Genomic DNA, 18,896 nt, shown 5'->3' with positions numbered 1-18,896 from the left:
TGCTATGTAGTTATAGATAGATACATAGATCTGAATCGGTGTAATTTAGGTGGAAGTTTCTTTTTTTTTTCTTTTTTTTTTTAAATTTATTTATTTATTTATGGCTGTGTTGGGTCTTCGTTTCTGTGCGAGGGCTTTCTCCAGTTGCGGCGAGCGGGGGCCACTCTTCATCACGGTGCGCGGGCCTCCCACTACCGCGGCCTCTCTTGTTGCGGAGCACAGGCTCCAGACGCGCAGGCTCAGTAGTTGTGGCTCACGGGCCCAGTTGCTCCGCGGCATGTGGGATCTTCCCGGACCAGGGCACGAACCCGTGTCCCCTGCATTGGCTGGCGGATTCCTAACCACTGCGCCACCAGGGAAGCCCCTCTTTTTTTTTTCTCATTGGGGTATAGTTGCTTTACAATGTTGTGTTAGTTTCTGCTGTATGAATCAGCTATATGTATACATATATTCCCTCTCTCTTGGACCTCCCTCCCACCCCACCCCCAATCCCACCAATCTAGGTCACCACAGAGCACCAAGCTGAGCTCCCTGCACCATACAGCAGGTTCCCACTAGCTATCTGTTTTACACATAGTAGTGTATATATGTCAATCCCATTCTCCCAGTTCATCCATCCCCCACCTCCCCCCACCATGTCCACACGTCCATTCTCTACATCTGCGTCTCTATTCCTGCCCTGCAAATAGGTTCATCTGTACCATTTTTCTAGATTGCACATGTATGAATTAATATACGATATTTGTGTTTTCTCTTTCTGACTTAATTCCCTCTGTATGACAGACTCTAGGTCCATCCACATCTCTCCAAATGACCCAGTTTTGTTCCTTTTTATGACTGAGTAATATTCCATTGTATATATGTACCACATCTTCTTTATCCATTCATCCATCGATGGACATTTAGGTTGTTTCCATGACCTGGCTATTGTAAATAGTGTTGCAATGAACATTGGGGTGCATGTGCCTTTTTGAATTATGGTTTTCTCAGGGTATATGCCCAGTAGTGGGATTGCTGGGTCATACGGTAGTTCTATTTTTGGTTTTTAAAGGAACCTCCATACGGTTTTCCACAGTGGTTGTATTAATTTACATTCCTACCAACAGTGCAAGAGGGTTCCTTCCCTTTTCTCCACTCCCTCTCCAGCCTGTATTGTATGTAGATTTTTTGATGATGGCCATTCTGACCCGTGTGAGGTGATACCTCATTGTAGTTTTGATCTGCATTTCTCTAATAATTAGTGATGTTGAGCATTTTTTCATGTGCCTCTTGGCCACCTGTATGTCTTCTTTGGAGAAATGTCTATTTAGGTCTTCTGCCCATTTTTTGATTGGGTTGTGTGTTTTTTTGATATTGAACTGCATGAGCTGTTTGTATGTTTTGGAGATTAATCCTTTGTCAGCTGCTTCATTTGCAAATATTGTCTCCCATTCTGAGGGTTGTCTTTTCATCTCGTTTATGGTTTTCTTTGCTGTGCAAAAGCTTTTTAAGTTTCATTAGGTCCCATTTGTTTATTTTTGTTTTTATTTTCATTACTCTAGGAGGTAGGTGAAAAAAGATCTTGCTGTGATTTATGTCAAAGAATGTTCTTCCCTGTTTTCCTGTGAGAGTTTTATAGTGTCTGGTCTTACATTTAGGTCTTTAATCCATTTTGAGTTTATTTTTGTGTGTGGTGTTAGGTAGTGTTCTAGTTTAATTCTTTTACATGTAACTGTCCAGTTTCCCAGAACCACTTATTGAAGAGACTGTCTTTTCTCCATTGTATATTCTTGTCTCCTTTGTCATAGATTAGATGACCATAGGTGTGTGGGTTTAATCTCTGGGCTTTCTGTCCTCTTCCATTGATCTATATTTCTATTTTTGTGCCAGTGCCATACTGTTTTGATTACTGTAGCTTTGTATAGCTTTGTGTAGCTTCAGGCTTCAGTATAGCCTGAAGTCAGGGAGCCTGATTCCTCCAGCTCCGTTTTTCTTTCTCAGGATTGCTTTGGCTATTTGGGGTCTTTTGTGTTTCCATACAAATTGTAAAATTTTTTGTTCTAGTTCAGTGAAAAATGCTGTTGGTAATTTGATAGGGATTACATTGAATCTGTAGATTGCTTTGGGTAGTATAGTCATTTTCACAATGTTGATTCTTCCAATCCAAGGGCATGGTATATCTCTCCATCTCTTTGTGTCATCTTTGATTTCTTTCATCAGTGTCTTATAGTTTTCTGAGTACATGTCTTTTACCTCCTTAGGTAGGTTTATTCCTAGGTATTTTGTTGTTGTTGTTGCAATGGTAAATGGGAGTGTTTCCTTAATTTCTCTTTCAGATTTTTCTTCATTAGTGTATAGGAATGCCAGAGATTTCTGTGCATTAATTTTGTATCCTGCAACTTTACCAAATTCATCTATTAGCTCTAGTAGTTTTCTGGTGGCATCTTTAGGATTTTCTATCTATAGTATCATGTCATCTGCAAACAGTGACATTTTTAATTCTTCCTTTCCAATTTGGATTCCTTTTATTTCTTTTTCTTCTCTGATTGCTGTGGCTAGGACTTCCAAAACTGCGTTGAATAATAGTGGTGAGAGTGGACATCCTTAGGTGGAAGTTTCTATTTGGTAGCATAGCATATTTGTTAGGAACACTGACTCTGGACCCAAACTGACTGAGTTCAGACTCCATCTTCACAAGTAACTAGATCAATAACCTTGGGCACATTGCTTACCCTTTTTGTTCTTCAGTTTCTCTATCTATAAAATAAATATAATGATTTAACCTACCTCATAATTTATATGATATAATCTCATATCCTACCTCATAGGCTAATGCTATAACCTATTTCATAGCATCATTGAAGATATTGAGGATTATGTTTTCTTTAACATATGTAATGTTCCTAGCACAAAGAATGTTCTTACAAGTGTTTGCTATTATCATTGTTGTTGCTATTATTATAGAGCGGGAACTTGGCCCAATTTTAGTAAGTTGAAAGAAAGGATTCATATAAGATTTGGCTGTAGAGGATATAGAAGTAAGTGCTTTATGAGAATAATAACAGGAGTAATACGTCTTTTATGTTATAAAATTATGGAAACCTTTAAATTATGAAGCTGATGATCTGAATCTACTTTCCTGTAACTCCACCCCTAACACCAGTGTGACTTTTCAGAGCCACATGGTTGCTGTGGCTGATGCACTGTTAAATACATGTAAATCCTTTAGTTGCAAGGCTTTTTCTGACATGTGTGGGTGTGAAACCTGGAGGTGAGTGTCAGAGTGCCTTGACTGAAGATTGGAATTCACAGAGTCCTAAACAAAGCTTGCCCTGTTGAGACACATGGACTCTTGGGAGATGAAGATGGCATAAACCCTTCATGAGTCACCTCCTCTGCCTGGCCCCCAAGAGGCCATGGTGAAATGAATGGGTGAACGATGCTAGTAAAGTGCCAGATGTCCTATACCTCTGTGGGAGAGGTAGAGATTGCTTCCTCTTCTACCACAGTGCTTTAACCAAAGTAAGATGGAATGAAGAATGTCATATATGTAAATCATTAAAGTATGAGAGGACTGTATTCCATTAAAAAGCAGAGACCTGCAGAGTTTGATTAAAGCCTAGTAATGTGTTATTTTAGAAAATACCTAAAAGAGTAAATGAACTAGAACAAAGGTATCAAGAAAGGAAAGATGAAGATTTGTTTTCAATTTAAAATAAAGGTGTTAGTGGAGAATATTAACAACTGTAAACAAAAGGAAAGCAAGAATGACAATATTAATATTACATAAGGTAGGGTTTAATGGTAAAAGCAGTAAATAGAATAAAGAGGGACCTTATGTAGTGAAAAAAAAAATCACCATTTTGAAAGAGGTACAACCTTAATAAACCTAAATATGGCAAATAATAGGACAGCTAAATGTGTGATGCAAAAGCTGGGAAATGCAAGGGTGACAATGAAAATACAGTTATGTTCATTATGGCTTCTCATGCCACCACTTAGAAAAGAAATGCCTGAAACAAAACAAAGAAACATATGTAATGCAAGGGAAGAACTGTCTTACCAGAACATATCAGAACATGTTATAAAGCCACTATAATCAAGTTAATATGACTTGGGCCTAGACTAGACAAATAGATCAGTGGATCATGACAATCTATAAGTAAATCATGATATTTGCACATTTTAGGTATAAGGGGTTATTTCAGTTCATCAGTTACTAATGGTACTCATACAACTGGCTATCAATCTGGAAGAAAGTTAAATTGGACCCTGTCTTATAGCGCATTCAGAAGTAAATTCCAGATTGATTAAAGATTTACAGGCAAAAATATTAAAGGCATAACATTTTTTTGAGGAAATCTAGGAGCTTACATTAACCATCTATGGATAAACGAGATCATCTTTATAAAAACTGAAATCCCAGATGTTGAAAAAAATAGTCAAATTTAGCTGTATTCAAGTGAGCATTTTTAGTGTAATAAAGATTTCCTAAATAGAGTCAATAGGCCACAACAAAAAAGTAGATTTGGAAAAAAATATTTGCAGCGTACAGAACAGACTGAGGGTTAAATATGTTAATATTCAAAAAGTTCTTATAAAGGAACAAGCAAAGTTAATAAGCCATCAGGAAAAAGTAGGCAAAGGATATGAGGAGGAAATTGAAAGACAATTCACGTGGCTAACAAACTTTTAAAATAGGCCTAAACTCTCCAGTAATTAGGGAGATACAAATTAACAGTGAGGAGAAGTTGCATCCGTCAGACTAGGAAAGGAAAGAGCTTCTGGATGTATTGCTTGAGGGGATTTTTACAAGGTGTTATTGAATAAAAAAAGCAAGTGCAGAAAAGGGTATATACTGTGATCTTAATTTTTATAACATGAAAAATTGTGTTTAAAAACCTATGGATTGATGTGTATATACAGTGTATGTATATTTTTGTGTATATGTGTATGTATATAAAAATCATACATATGATTTTGTGAACATGGAGAAAAATATTCAGAGATATACATTAGTAAATTAACATGGGTTACCTGGGTAGAGAGTAGTAAAGGGGAGCCAAGCAAAAAACTAAAAGACAAAAAGACCATATAGAAAGAACAACTTATTCTTTAAGGATTTGCTTTATAACACTGTCATGTAACTGTATAAGACAGTATGAGTTAACATAAGTAAGAAAGTGTAGAAAATGTAACATAATCAGAGTCAGAATATCTAGGCTCAGTCTAAGCCCCACTGCTCATTATTCATATGACCTTAATTAAATGTTTAAGCTCTCTGGGTCTGTTTGTTATTTTTTTAAATGGAAATAATGAAACGTACTTTACAGAACTTTTGTGTGAATCAAATGAGAAGATACATGTGAAAGTAACTGGAATAATGCCTGTCCTGTAATAGATGCTCTGTAAATCTCCTATCTCCCTCCCTTTTAAAAATATTTAACTTTCTCAACGTTACTATTAATTTTTAGGTTATGTGTGACAATCCAAGAAGCTACCCAATTAAGAGCAGAAAAAATACATTTGGAAAAACAGACCAGAGACTTACAAGCAAAGTGCTATGAATTAGAAAATAAGAAATACGAAGCTATTGTAAGAGCCAGAAATAGCATGCAACTCCTAGAAGAAGCTAACCTTCAAAAAAATCAGGTAAGAAAACTAGTAACCATGTTTATAAATAATAATAAATAGATAATAAATAAAACAATGAAATACTGAACATTCCCTCATATGACCTGATAGTAAAGGAATCAGTAACTACAGAATTAACGCATAAAAATGAAATTGCTCACCATTAATAGACATACTATTGATACATTCTTGATGTTAAGACTTAACATCATAAAATATGATAAAATGTCAACCCTCTCCTAAAACTTTCATTAGACGTTTTTTATGTCGCCAATCCTTGTGTAACTAATCTTCATCCCCTGTAGTCTTTATACTTTTTAAAAAAAATCTGTTACTTACTGCAGTATGTATACTCTATATTTTAGTCACTTGAATCAGATGGATCTTATTAATCTTTATTTCGCCTTCATTACTTACACAATTACTCTAATAGAGCAGAAGCTTAATTGACAGGAATTAAATTAACTATAAAGATTTATTAACTGGAGCCTTCATGTCACTGCTCTTTTTTTTTTAACCCTCTAATAATTGTGATTACTGTGCTACCACATATCACATCTTTTGTCTTTTACCACTTTCATTTAATGGTATTTAGTTTAGAAGTCACAAAATAGGTTTTTTTTTTAAAATTAATTAATTTATTTATTTTTGGCTGTGTTGGGTCTTTGTTTCTGTGCAAGGGCTTTCTCCAGTTGCGGCGAGCGGGGGCCACTCTTGATCGCGGTGCGCGGGCCTCTCACCGTCGCGGCCTCTCTTGTTGCGGAGCACAGGCTCCAGACGTGCAGGCTCAGTAGTTGTGGCGCACGGGCTTAGTTGCTCCGTGGCATGTGGGATCTTCCCGGACCGGGGCACGAACCCGTGTCCCCTGCATTGGCAGGTGGATTCCTAACCACTGTGCCACCAGGGAAGCCCCGATAGGTTTGTTTTTAATGTTGCTGGCTCCCTTACGAAGCAATCATTAAATTATTATTTCATTTAATCAATATTTATTGAATTCCTAGTATATGCATAGTACTCCACTGGGACGTATGGGGATTACAAAGGAAAAACGTTGTTTTATTTATGTTTTCTTTTTTACATGATAGATGGTTTTCCAAGAGAAATATTAAAAACAAAACAAGCTATAAGTTGCATGTTAAGAAGCTACTAAGAAATAAAAAAGAAATAATTATCCAAATCTAAGCTGTGAGAATGCTAAGGTGCTTTTTATACCTTTCAGATACTATTCCCTTCTGTGATCTTTTAGAATGGATGAAAGGCACAAAATACATAATATGCTTGGGAATTCCTCTAAACGCCTAAGTTAACTAGAAAAATTAAGAGCAGGGCAGAATTGTTTCTCTCTCTCCTCCAAAGCCTATGAGCGTTCTTAACATCAGGTCGTAAAGATGAATATTTTGTGTGGAGCACAGTGGACAGAGAAGGTAGTAGTAATAATACTCATTCCTGTCCCTTAAATCTTCTCATCCAAGTCTCAAGTCCACAAATTGGACTTGAATCGTAAATTGCCTGTTTATGGCTACAGTATTAAGTTCCCTCTTGACTTATTGCTTAATTGCCAGAGGGTTCCCACCTTCAGTTGCTTGTTCCAAGAAGTCAAGAAGTTCTCTTAACCAATCATGCAAACAGGTATGAAGCACAACCTTACCATAGTTTCTTATGAAACTTCCCTTTTCCCCATTGTCCTATTCTCCATGACAAGATTGTTATATCAGAACAGCTATTACTTCTCCCTAGCTTACCTATTTAAGTAGGAGGAAATATATTAAACAACAAAAACAGAGATAGGAATGTGTATGGTATCTTTGCAAGATAGTGGGATCAGAACACAGACCCACTTACTCTGTAATGATATTTATAAAAAAAAGAAAAAAGATTCATTCAAACCTAAAATTGGAGGAGTTCCAGGCTCAGGAAGATATTTGAACTAGAGATGTAAACTTGGGACTTGTCAGCATACAAATGGTATTTAAAACCGCGAGATTGGATTAGACCACCAAGGGGTGGATGTGGATAGAGAAAAGGACCAAGGACTAAGACTTGGGTAGTTCAGTAATAAAGAGGTTCAGGAGAAGAGGAAGAAATGGCATTGCAGACTCAAAAGGAATAATCAGTGAGTTAAGAGGAAAACCAATACTAGGGTGTGCTAAAAGCCAAGTAAAGAAGGTAAAACAAGGAAAAGAAAGTAATCCATTATCTCAAGTGCTGCTTGACAGATCAATAAAATAATTACGCAAAATTGACTCTCATGGGTCAGCAGTATAGAGATCATGGACAGTGAAAGCCTGATTAGAGTGAACACAACAGAAAGTTTTGGAAATGAGCAAGTGCAGACTTTAGAGGAGTTCTGCTCCACAGGGAAGCAAAGAAATGGGATGTGACTGACAACAGAACTAGGCTTATAAGAGTATTTTTTAGGTGAGATGAGAATGATTGGTTGGTTAGAAATTTCCTGGAGAGGAAGTAGGTGGTGTCTACAGTGATGGAGGTATGAGGTGACAAGGGACATAATTTGAATAAAACCAAATAATGGAAAGAAAGGGAAATCTAAGAGATTTTTCCAAGAATATAATATTTAGATTTGATTATTTATTTTACATAGGGAATAAAGGAGAAAGAAAATTAAAAAATAATCCTAAATTCCAAGCCATAGAGATTAGAAGAGTGATGGTACTGACTGAAACAAATATCAAAGGAAAAGAATAAATTTTTAGTTAGGACAAGGTCAGGTGAGGACGTTAAGGAAAATAAATATCATTCATAACTTAGGCAAGATCTCAAAGTGGAGATGTCTCAGAAGTTTCGCATAAGAGGTATGCTTTCAAGAAAGTGATTAGTGGATAGGTTTTTACCCATTTATTATATAATCTCTATTAATAACGATGTGACCTATGATAACATCAAATTATTATTTTCTGAAGGCTCTGCTTGAGGAGAAGCAAAAAGAAGAAGATATAGAGAAAATGAAAGAAACAGTTTCTCGGCTTGTGCAAGATGCTGCCATAAGAACCAGGAAGGAAGTAAGGGGGTTTTAATTATATTTAAAATTCAAAATTTTACAGAATTTCACAGCTTAAGAGTAGATACTACCTGAGTTTTTGCCTTGTGGACCTAGCTAATTAATTGTCAGCTGATTGTATCAATTGTGCTAAATTTCAAGTAAAAATCATCTCATGATAGTAGCCCCTAACATTAGTGCCAGTGTGAGGTAGAGGTAGGGGATAGGGCAAGTGGGAAGGAGAGAGATTTAGGCTAGGAATATAGTGAAGATTAACACACCTGAAGTATGATGTAAAGAAGAAGGGTCAAAAAGAAACTTAGAACATATAAGAAGCAAGAGAAGAAAACCTACTGTTACTTGCAGTATCTTAGAGTATCTTCGGACTGGAGTACCAGAGAAATCTGCTTTAACCTCTTATTTTATTTGTAATGAAGCTGAAACCCATGAGAGGTTATTGGCTCACTCAAAATTGTACACTAATTAAAGCCAGAACTTAGACTCACAACTTCTGCTTGCTATACTGAGCCCAGCATTGTTTCAATCGCATCATGCAGATACCTATATGATTTGTGAATTGTGTTGTTTGCAATTCCACTATCAAGACTAAATCTTATTTTTTTGTGTTAAAGCAATGAGTTGTTTCTTAGTTTGAATTGCAAGCCTTATGAAAGTTAAAACTGTCTTGGAAATATAAGTTTGCTTTCATATAAAGAGAGAGGGAAGACATACATTTATTTGCCTTTTCCTCTGGTGTGGATATGAATTAATTCATAAGTGGTGTGGTAAAGTTAAAAAGTGTAAAGTGAGTTTAGGAGGAAGAAACCACAAAAACCCATTTTAAAGATGAAAAAACTGGAAAGCAGAGTAGTTAACTAACTTGCTTAGGGTTCCACCTCTAGGAAGTAGCAGAACTGGGTTGCAGATGAGCTCTACTCTCAATCACTATGAGAAATTGTTTATCGTGAATTTAGTATTTTTTTTATTTTTAGAAATTTTCAAACCCATAAAAAGGAAAGAGCTGTATAATGAACACTTATTTACCTCTCACCCAGAAAACTCTTAGTGTCTTGCTACACCCATTCCATCTCTCTTTATGTTACATACACACTCTTCCCTTTTGCCAAACATTCAGACATAGGCTGCAGGCCTCATGACACTTCATCTTGTCATCTGTTTCCCCAGAAAAAGGACATTTTGCTACACAACCACACCACAATTACCATGTCTTAAAAAAAATCAACATTACTTCAATCCACACTCGAATTTCCCAAACTATTGTTTGTAGCTGTTTGGTCTTTAAAATTCAGGATCCAATCCATGTTTATGCATCATTGTATTTGACTACCACGTCTCTGTAGTCTCCGTCAATTTAACCCAGTCCCCTGCCTTCCTTTGTATATGACAAGAATCCTTTGTAGAATCCTTCAGAATAGTCCACATTTGGATTCATGTGACTGTTTCGTTTTGATTAGATTCAGGTCATTTCTGGCAGAGTGATATGTATACCTACATCCCACTTCATCGCATCAGGAAGCTGTAATGTCAGTTGTACATTGGTGATTCTAAGCTTGGCCACATGATTAAGGTGTTCAGACCAGATCTTTCCATTGTATACTTTATAAATAATTGGGGAAGTTACTTGAAGACCATGCAGCTATCCTTTTCCACCAAAATCTTTCATCCAGTGGTTTTATCATCCATTGATAATCCTTGTCTAAAATAAATAAATATATGGGGTAATTAGAAATTCTAATTCTGTCAATCTCTCTATACATTTATTAGCTGTTATTTTTTGGTAAGGGCTAGAGTCCTGCCCCCTTTGTTATGATGGATTCATTTTTATTTTTTTATTTCATGATTCATTGCCATCAGTCTTCACTTTTATTCTCAATTTGTCTCTCTAGTTTTCCTGGATAAATGATATTTCTCATCTTGTACTTTCCTTGCCTCAGACCTAGAATCAGCCAGCCACTTCTTCAAAAAGCCTTGGTTGTAATTTTTAATTTGATATTTTGTCAGATAGATGAATTAGCAAAAGCAGAAATTCCTGTTTTCATTTTTACTGTAATATTTACATTAATATGCTTTCCTACATATTCGTAAAGACTATCTGAAATTATTAACATAAGTGGTTTCAAAATATATATACTGTTATGGTCATAAACCCTCATGTTACCTGCATCATTTCTAGATACTAAAAAGAACACTTTTAAAAAACTATGTGAGAGACAGACAGACATGATTGGGCTTATAAGAACCAAAATTATTTTATTCTAGGAACCTTCATGACTTAGTTTCAGCCTGAATATTCCTTGTCTATAATGGGGATAATAACTACTTCATCATGTTGTTGTGAGAATTAATGAGATAATAACACGTAAAGCACTCTGAACAGTTCATAACACATTAAATCTCAATAAATGCTAACTATGATTGTCACTGACCTGTAAATAAGGTGGATTGATCTTTAATATAGTTTTTCATAGGAAAAGCTACATCAAGTTATAACCTAAAATGGAACGGAAATGGACCCACATATAATATGCTTGGCAGGCCTTCCAAAAAATAACTCTAGTTTAATTAACTAAAGTATATAGCAGTGTTGTAAATGTTCTAAAGAAGGTTTACATCATGTTTGAGAAATAATCCATTTTATAAGATGCTAGAAAATTTCCAAATACCTTTGGGTCATAAATGTGTACTGATGATATATCATCAGGATCAATATTCTTCATGGTCTTTTTAAAAACATGAGTAGGGACTTCCCTGGTGGCGCAGTGGTTAAGAATCCGCCTGCCAATGCCGGGGACACGGGTTCGAGCCCTGGTCCGGGAAGATCCCACATGCCACGGAGCAACTAAGTCCGTGTGCCACAACTACTGAGCCTGCGCTGTAGAGCCCGCGAGCCACAACTACTGAAGCCCACATGCCTAGAGCCTGTGCTCCGCAACAAGAGAAGCCACCTCAATGAGAAGCCCGCACACTGAAATGAAGAGTAGCCCGCGCTCACCACAACTAGAGAAAGCCAGCACACAGCAACGAAGACCCAACCCAGCCAAAAATAAATAAATAAATTTATTAAAAACATGAGTAGATATTAGAAAAAAATATTGTCTTAGGAGCCATCCTGAGGAGATGTGACTAATTCTTGAAAATACTCTGTACACATAAATTCTACTATTTCTGAAGATATTTAACTGCTAATTAAAATAAGGGTTTTTCTTATAAAGTAATGTGGCACTGAAATATGATGTGTACTATAAAAATATTCTTCTGTTTATAAAACAAAAGTGCCTTAAAAGTTATTAATTACATTTTTAGTGTATAATTCAGTTTTTCTCCTGACTTGCTCTGTGGTAGCAGATCTCAAAGTATTGTTCAGGTGGTCTGCAAAATCATACCTACTTTCATAATTATAGTAAAACACTTTGCTTTTTTCACAGTCATTCTCTCATGACTCTGCAGGGTTGTCTTCCAGAAGTTGATGGTATGCAACAACACAACAGCTTGAACATGGAAATAGATATGAGAGTCTAGCTATCTTCTATTAAGCCATAGACATTAAGGAAATTTGCAAAAATGTAAACTAATACCACTCTTCTAAAAATTTTTTAATTTTTGGGAAATACACATATTTTCACAAAAGTGTATTTTTTATGTTAACCTGTAATGACTTTAGTTATTATTTATAAAGGGATTAATAAGTAAATATTTTGAAATTTTCTGTTTTCATTTCTAATATGGTACATTTTAATTGAAAGAGAACCCATTATAAAGACCAAAAATTTGACAAACACTTTAGGAGACATCATCCTGTTCACTTACTTCCACTGTTATGATAAATTCTTGACTCTTTAATACATCGTGTGCTTATCCTTTATGCCCTAAAATTTAGAATTTTATTTTTTATCAAAATTATTATTCTAAATGTTTTTATTGGATGTTAATTATTTTTACTGTAGACCTAAATAATTCATAGATATATTAATTTACAGGTTGCGAACACAAGAAAACAATATAATGTACAGATTTCTCGACTAACAGAGGAACTTTCAGCCCTTCAAATGGTATGTTAGAAGACTATACTGCTATTTTCTTCTGAATATTGTTTACTTTAAAGGCCAGGATACATTTTTTTTTAAAACATCTTTATTAGAGTTTAATTGCTTTACAATGTTGTGTTAGTTTCTGCTGTATAACAAAGTGAATTAGCTATACATATACATATATCCCCATATCCCCTCCCTCTTGCATCTCCCTCCCACCCTCCCTATCCCACCCCTCTAGGTGGTCACAAAGCACCGAGCTGATCTCCCTGTGCTATGCGGCTGCTTCCCACTAGCTATCTATTTTACATGTTGTAGTATATATAAGTCCATGCCACTCTCTCACTTCGTCCCAGCTTACCCTTTCCCCTCCCCATGTCCTCAAGTCCATTCTCTATGTCTGCCTCTTTATTCCTGTCCTGCCCCTAGGTTCTTCAGAACCATTTTTTTGTTTTAGATTCCATATATATGTGTTAGCATACGGTATTTGTTTTTCTCTTTCTGACTTCCTTCACTCTGTATGACAGTCTCTAGGTCCATCCACCTCACTACAAATAACTCAATTTCGTTCCTTTTTATGGCTGAGTAATATTCCATTGTATATATGTGCCACATCTTCTTTACAGGATACATATTATTGTGCATTCATTTATTCAGAAGATACTTACTAAGCCAGGAACTGTAATAGATGCTAGGAAAAGAATAAAAATCAAAGATAAGCGTGTTATCTGCAGTCTTGGAACTTATGGTCTAGTAGGAAAGATGGATGGCATTTATCACATTTTACTATGATTATCTTTTTGGGACAAAGAATGTACAGGGTGCTGTTGAAGCATCCATCTGTAGCTGATACCATTTGCTGAGTTCATCTGAGAGACCAGGAAGAAAGAAAAAGTATACATGATGGTGGGAAAAGAAAGACAGTCTTTCCAAAAGAAATGAGTACTCAAGGATGAGTAGGCAAAGAAGGGAGAGGAGAGAGTGCTTGTGTGACTAGAGGTGGAATTAAATATATAAATTTAACTTGAAGATCTGATGAAATGGAATTTAATAACCTTGCTCACAGGGGCATAAAAGTACAAGAATTTCCAGAGATTGGGAAGATATTTTCAACTTTACAAACTCTCATCTTTCCTGAATCTCCATATCACTTTTAATCTTTCTTACAAAATTTAGCAATGAATTATGTCTTGTAATAAATATTATACATTGTATTACACCTCTCTTTCTCTGTCTCCTTGTCTTCCTTCTCAGTCCCTCCCTCCCCCTCTGTCTTTCTTCATGAAAATCTTATCTTTCCAATTAGATTGTAAGCACTTCAAGGTAGAAGAGTCTTATGCTTTCCTTTATTTTCCCCATTGCCTAATACACTATCTTGCACAGTATGTTTTCAATAAATCCGTATTGACTGATTGATATTTAAACACCTCTGAAAGAATGATCACATCTTTTCCACATTCTACAAACCAGTGTACATGATGAGACCTTAGTTATTGTATGTGGGTTCTGAGAGTTTTAGAACAAGAAACAGTGTTACTTTTTGGTTGCTTAATGTCATTTGTTCTAACACTATAGGAACATTAAGTAAAATTAATGGGATGCAGTGTGGCCCATTAGTCATGTCTAATTGTTTGTTGTTTTTCAGTTTTACTTCCTCTTCTGTCACCTTGCTATTTTGCTTGTTCTCTTACATGGACTGATTTAACTATCAAAAGATTTACAACTTTGAAGAAGAGGGGTTTTACCCCAGTCTAGGATTATTTAATAAATTATAAGCTCTGGAGGGACAAGAACATTATTTCTTTCTATTTAGGAATGTGTACTAGGTAAGACCTGCAGGGATTTTAAAAATAACTCTTAGCTGTGTAACAACCAGAGCTATGTAAACTCACTTTAGAGTAAAAAGAAGACATAATTTCAGATTATTACAGAACGTGCCTCTTAGGATTTATAGTAAAACATTTGTAACTCATAGCTAAGTGGATTTTTCTGAAGATATTATATATTATCTGATGTCATGTTGGTTTGGTGAAAAAAACTGTACTAATTGAAGTGTTTGAAATATTAAGCATTTAGAGGTATATTTGAAGAAAGACATGTTCAGCTACTTCAAAAAGCAGATTTTCTCAGGAAACTCAGACTACAGTTTGAGGCATAATAACCTAGTGTCGACTATTGATTTCTATTCTTCATTACCAGTTTTACCACCTGTGCACTAAACATGAAGTCAGGGAGGGAAGTTAAGCATACTTTAGCTAACCCAAAGCTAAGTTATGCTTGCAGGAAGGATAAAGTCTTGTATTTTAGGTTAATGTGTAGATTTTTTGGATAGGTTTAAGAAAAGGCCAGAGGGAGTCTGTCTCAAGCCACATATTTCGCTTTGGAGAGCAACATATGCAGCATATGTTTCTCTTCAAATACTCAAGGTTTTACTTCTGCCAAGTAGCAGAGGTTTTTTGCTAATCTCTAGCAAATGAGGGAGAGGATTGATTATAAACGCCCAAATTTATACATGTAAAATGAAACATTCATTATGATCTTTTTTTTTTTTTTTTAATTTTTTATAGCTACTTTATTTATTTATTTATTTATTTATTTTTGGCTGTGTTGGGTCTTCGGTTCGTGCGAGGGCTTTCTCTAGTTGCGGCAAGCGGGGGCCACTCTTCATCGCGGTGCGGGGACCACTCTTCATCGCGGTGCGCGGGCCTTTCACTATCGCGGCCCCTCCCGTTGCGGGGCACAGGCTCCAGATGCGCAGGCTCAGTAATTGTGGCTCACGGGCCCAGCTGCTCCGTGGCATGTGGGATCTTCCCAGACCAGGGCTCGAACCCGTGTCCCCTGCATTAGCAGGCAGATTCTCAACCACTGCGCCACCAGGGAAGCCCTATGATCTTTTTTTTGATCCATGAATTTTTTAGAAGTCTAATTTCAAATTCCCAAATACATGGATATTTAGACTCCTTTTTATTACTAATTTCTAATCTGGTTAAATAGAGACCACAGGTCATGGTCTATATGATATTGATTCTTAATATTTGTTGAGACTTTCTTTATGGTACACTATAAAGTGGGTATGGTACACTATAAAGGGGGTATGATTTTGGAAGGACTCCATGAGTTCTTGAAAAAATTTCTAGTATCATTTGGTCATTTCTTTTCCAAAAGGTAGGAATATTGGTGGTGATTAATATCTGAAAAGCTTTTAATAGTAATTTTAAATGTTTGCTTTAGTATTTAGTGCATTTCTGATAGAATTCTTATATTTCTCCTTAAAGGTTTCTACTTTTCTGTCTCATTTTAACTTTGTTATCTCAGGTTAAGCAAATATTCAACCACTGTCGTTTGGCAGTTAAATGGTGGATTAGATAAAGAGAGATGCATAACACATTTATAACATATCTTTCTTTATATGCTACTCACCAGACCCAGAAGTGTGATCTAACCTTATTATTAGTATCTACATTAAAAATCATTTGGGAATCATATCATAGATGCAGAAAAAGCATTTGACAAAATCCAGCACCCATTCATGATTAAAAAAAAATCTCTCAGTAAACTAGGAACAAAGGGAAACTTCCTCAATTTTGTAAAGAATATCTGTAAAAAACCTACAGCTGTGAAACTGAAAGCTTTCCCACTAAGATCAGGAACAAGGCAAGGGTGTCCCCTCTCACCACTGCTTTTCAAGATCATACTGGAAGTACTAGCTAATGCAGTTTGACCCCCCCAAAAAAGGAAATAAAAGGTATGCAGTTTGGGAAAGAAGAATTTGTTTTCAGATAGCATGATTGTCTATGTAAAAAGTCCAAAAGAATAAAAAATAAAAAACCCTGGAACAAAGAAGTGATTATAACAAGGTGGTAGGATACAAGGTTAATATGCAAAAGTCAATTGCTTTCCTATATACCAGCAATAAACAAGTGGAATTTGAAATTAAAAACACAGTGTCATTTACACATTGTCATTTGCATTAGCACCCCCAAAATTAGATAGTTAGGTGTAAATCTAACCAAGTATATATGAGGAAAACTACAAAACTCTGATGAAAGACAGCAAAGAAGAACTAAATAAATGAGGCTAGCCCATGTTCATGGATAAAAAGACTCAATATTGTCAAGATGTCATTTCTTCCCAACTTGATCTATAGATTTAGTACAATTCCAATTGAAATCCCACCAGGTTATTTTGTGGATATTGGCAAGCTGATTCTAAAGTTTGAATGGAGAGGCAAAAGACCTAGAATAGTCAATACAACATTGAAGAAGAAGAACAAAGTCAGAGGACTGACACTGTACCGCACTTCAAGACTTACTTGAAACCTACAGTAACCAAGACGGGGTGATATCAGTGAAACAACAGACAAATAGATCAATGGAACAGAACCCAGAACCCAGAAATAGACCCACATGAATACAGTTAGCTGATCTTTGACAAAGGAGCAGAGGTAATACAATGGAGCAAAGATAACCTTTTTTTAACAAATGGTGCTAGAACAATTAGGCATTCACATGAATGAATCTGGATACAGACCTTACATAAAAATTAATTCAAAATGGGTCACAGACCTAAATGTAAAATGCAAAACTATAAAACTCCTAGAAGATAACATAGGAGAAAAATATAGATAATCTTGGGTTTGACAATGAGCTTTTAGTTACAACACCAAAGGTATGATCCATGAAAGAAACAACTGGTAAGTTGGACTTCATTAAAATTAAATTTTTCTGCTCTGTGAAAGACACTATCAAGAAAATGAAAATTGAAATCATAGATTGGGAGAAAATATTTACAAAAAAAAACACCATATCTAATAAAGGACTATTACCCAAAATATACAAAGAATCCTTAAATCTCAACAGTAAGAAAACAAACAACTTGATTTAAAAAATTGAGCCAAAGACTTTAACAGACTCCTCACCAAAGAAGATTTACAGATGACAAATAAGTAAATGAAAAGATACTCCAAATCCTATGTAAAAATACAAATTAAAACAACAGTGAGGTACCACTCGTTACACCAAATAAGTGCCAGATATACCTATTACAATGGCCAAAATCCAGAACACTGACACCACCATATGCTGACAAAGAGCAAGAGGAACTCTCATTCATTGCTGGTAGGAATGCAAAATGGTACAGCCACTTTTGAAGGGAGTTTGCTGTTGTCTTACAAAAGTAAATATACTCTTACTATAGGATCCAACAGTTGCATTCCTCTGTATTTAGCCAAAGGAGTTGAAAACTTATGTTCACAAAAAAACCTGCACATGGATGTTTATATTATATCAGCCTTTGTCATAATTGCCAAAACTTGGAAGCAACCAAGATGTCCTTCAGTTGGTGATGGGTAAATAAACTGGTACATCCAAACAATAGAATATTATTCAGCACTTAAAAGAAATGAGCTACGTCACCATGAAAAGACATGGAGGAAACTTAAACGCATATCACTAAATTAAAGAAGCCAGTCTGAAAAGGTTACATAATATATGATTCCAGCTATATGACATTCTGGAAAAGGCAAACTATGGAGACAGTAAAAAGATCAGTGGTTACAAGGGCTTAAGGAGGAGAGAGAGAGAGATGAATAAGTATAGGCAAAGCATAGAAAATTTTTAGGACAGTGAAACTACTTTATATGATACTATAATGGTGGATATATGTCATTATAAATTTGTCCAAACCCATAAAATGTACAACATCAAGAGTGAACTCTAATGTAAACTATCGCCTCTAGGTGATAATATTGTGTGATGTAGGTACATAAGTTTTAACAAATGTACCACTCCATCATGGGATGTTGATAACAGGGAAGGCAATGTATGTATGGGGACAGGAAGTATAGGAGAAGTCTGTAACTTCCCCTCAATTTTGCTGTGAAGCTAAACTGCTCTTAAAAAATAGTCTATTAAAAAATTACATGAGGTGAGTTATGAACATAGGAGAAATCCCAAATTTCACACCACAAAGTTACTTTTTCATAGATTAGCAACTTATTGTATGAACATATATGGAACATTAAAGTTAAATTTCTTGGGGGACCTTCAAGATGGTGGAGGAGTAAGACGTGGAAATCACCTTCCTCCCCACAAATACATCAAAAATACATCTACATGTGGAGCAATTCCTACAGAACACGTACTGAACCCTGGCAGAAGACCTCAGACTTCCCAAAAAGCAAGAAACTCCCAACGTACCTGGGTAGGGCAAAAAAAGAAGAAAAAACAGAGACAAAA

At 35.7% G+C, this 18,896-nt stretch overlaps 1 protein-coding gene across 2 annotated transcripts in view; it reads left to right on the top strand.

Annotated features, from left to right (window-relative positions):
* Positions 1-18,896, top strand: part of LOC309621848 (sodium channel and clathrin linker 1-like) — a 121,719-nt gene that overhangs the window by 9,145 nt on the left and 93,678 nt on the right. For both annotated transcript variants that reach the window (XM_082409176.1, XM_082409175.1), the window contains exons 3-5: positions 5,454-5,631; positions 8,535-8,633; positions 12,610-12,681. In XM_082409176.1, the coding sequence (XP_082265302.1) occupies positions 5,454-5,631; positions 8,535-8,633; positions 12,610-12,681 (349 nt within the window). The remainder of the gene's footprint in view (positions 1-5,453; positions 5,632-8,534; positions 8,634-12,609; positions 12,682-18,896) is intronic.

Source organism: Balaenoptera borealis, assembly GCF_965194805.1.
Source record: "Balaenoptera borealis genome assembly, contig: HAP1_SCAFFOLD_1069, whole genome shotgun sequence".
NCBI lineage: Eukaryota > Metazoa > Chordata > Mammalia > Artiodactyla > Balaenopteridae > Balaenoptera > Balaenoptera borealis.
The sequence above is the reverse complement of the archived record's forward strand: the minus strand, read 5'-3'. Positions and strand labels throughout refer to the sequence as shown.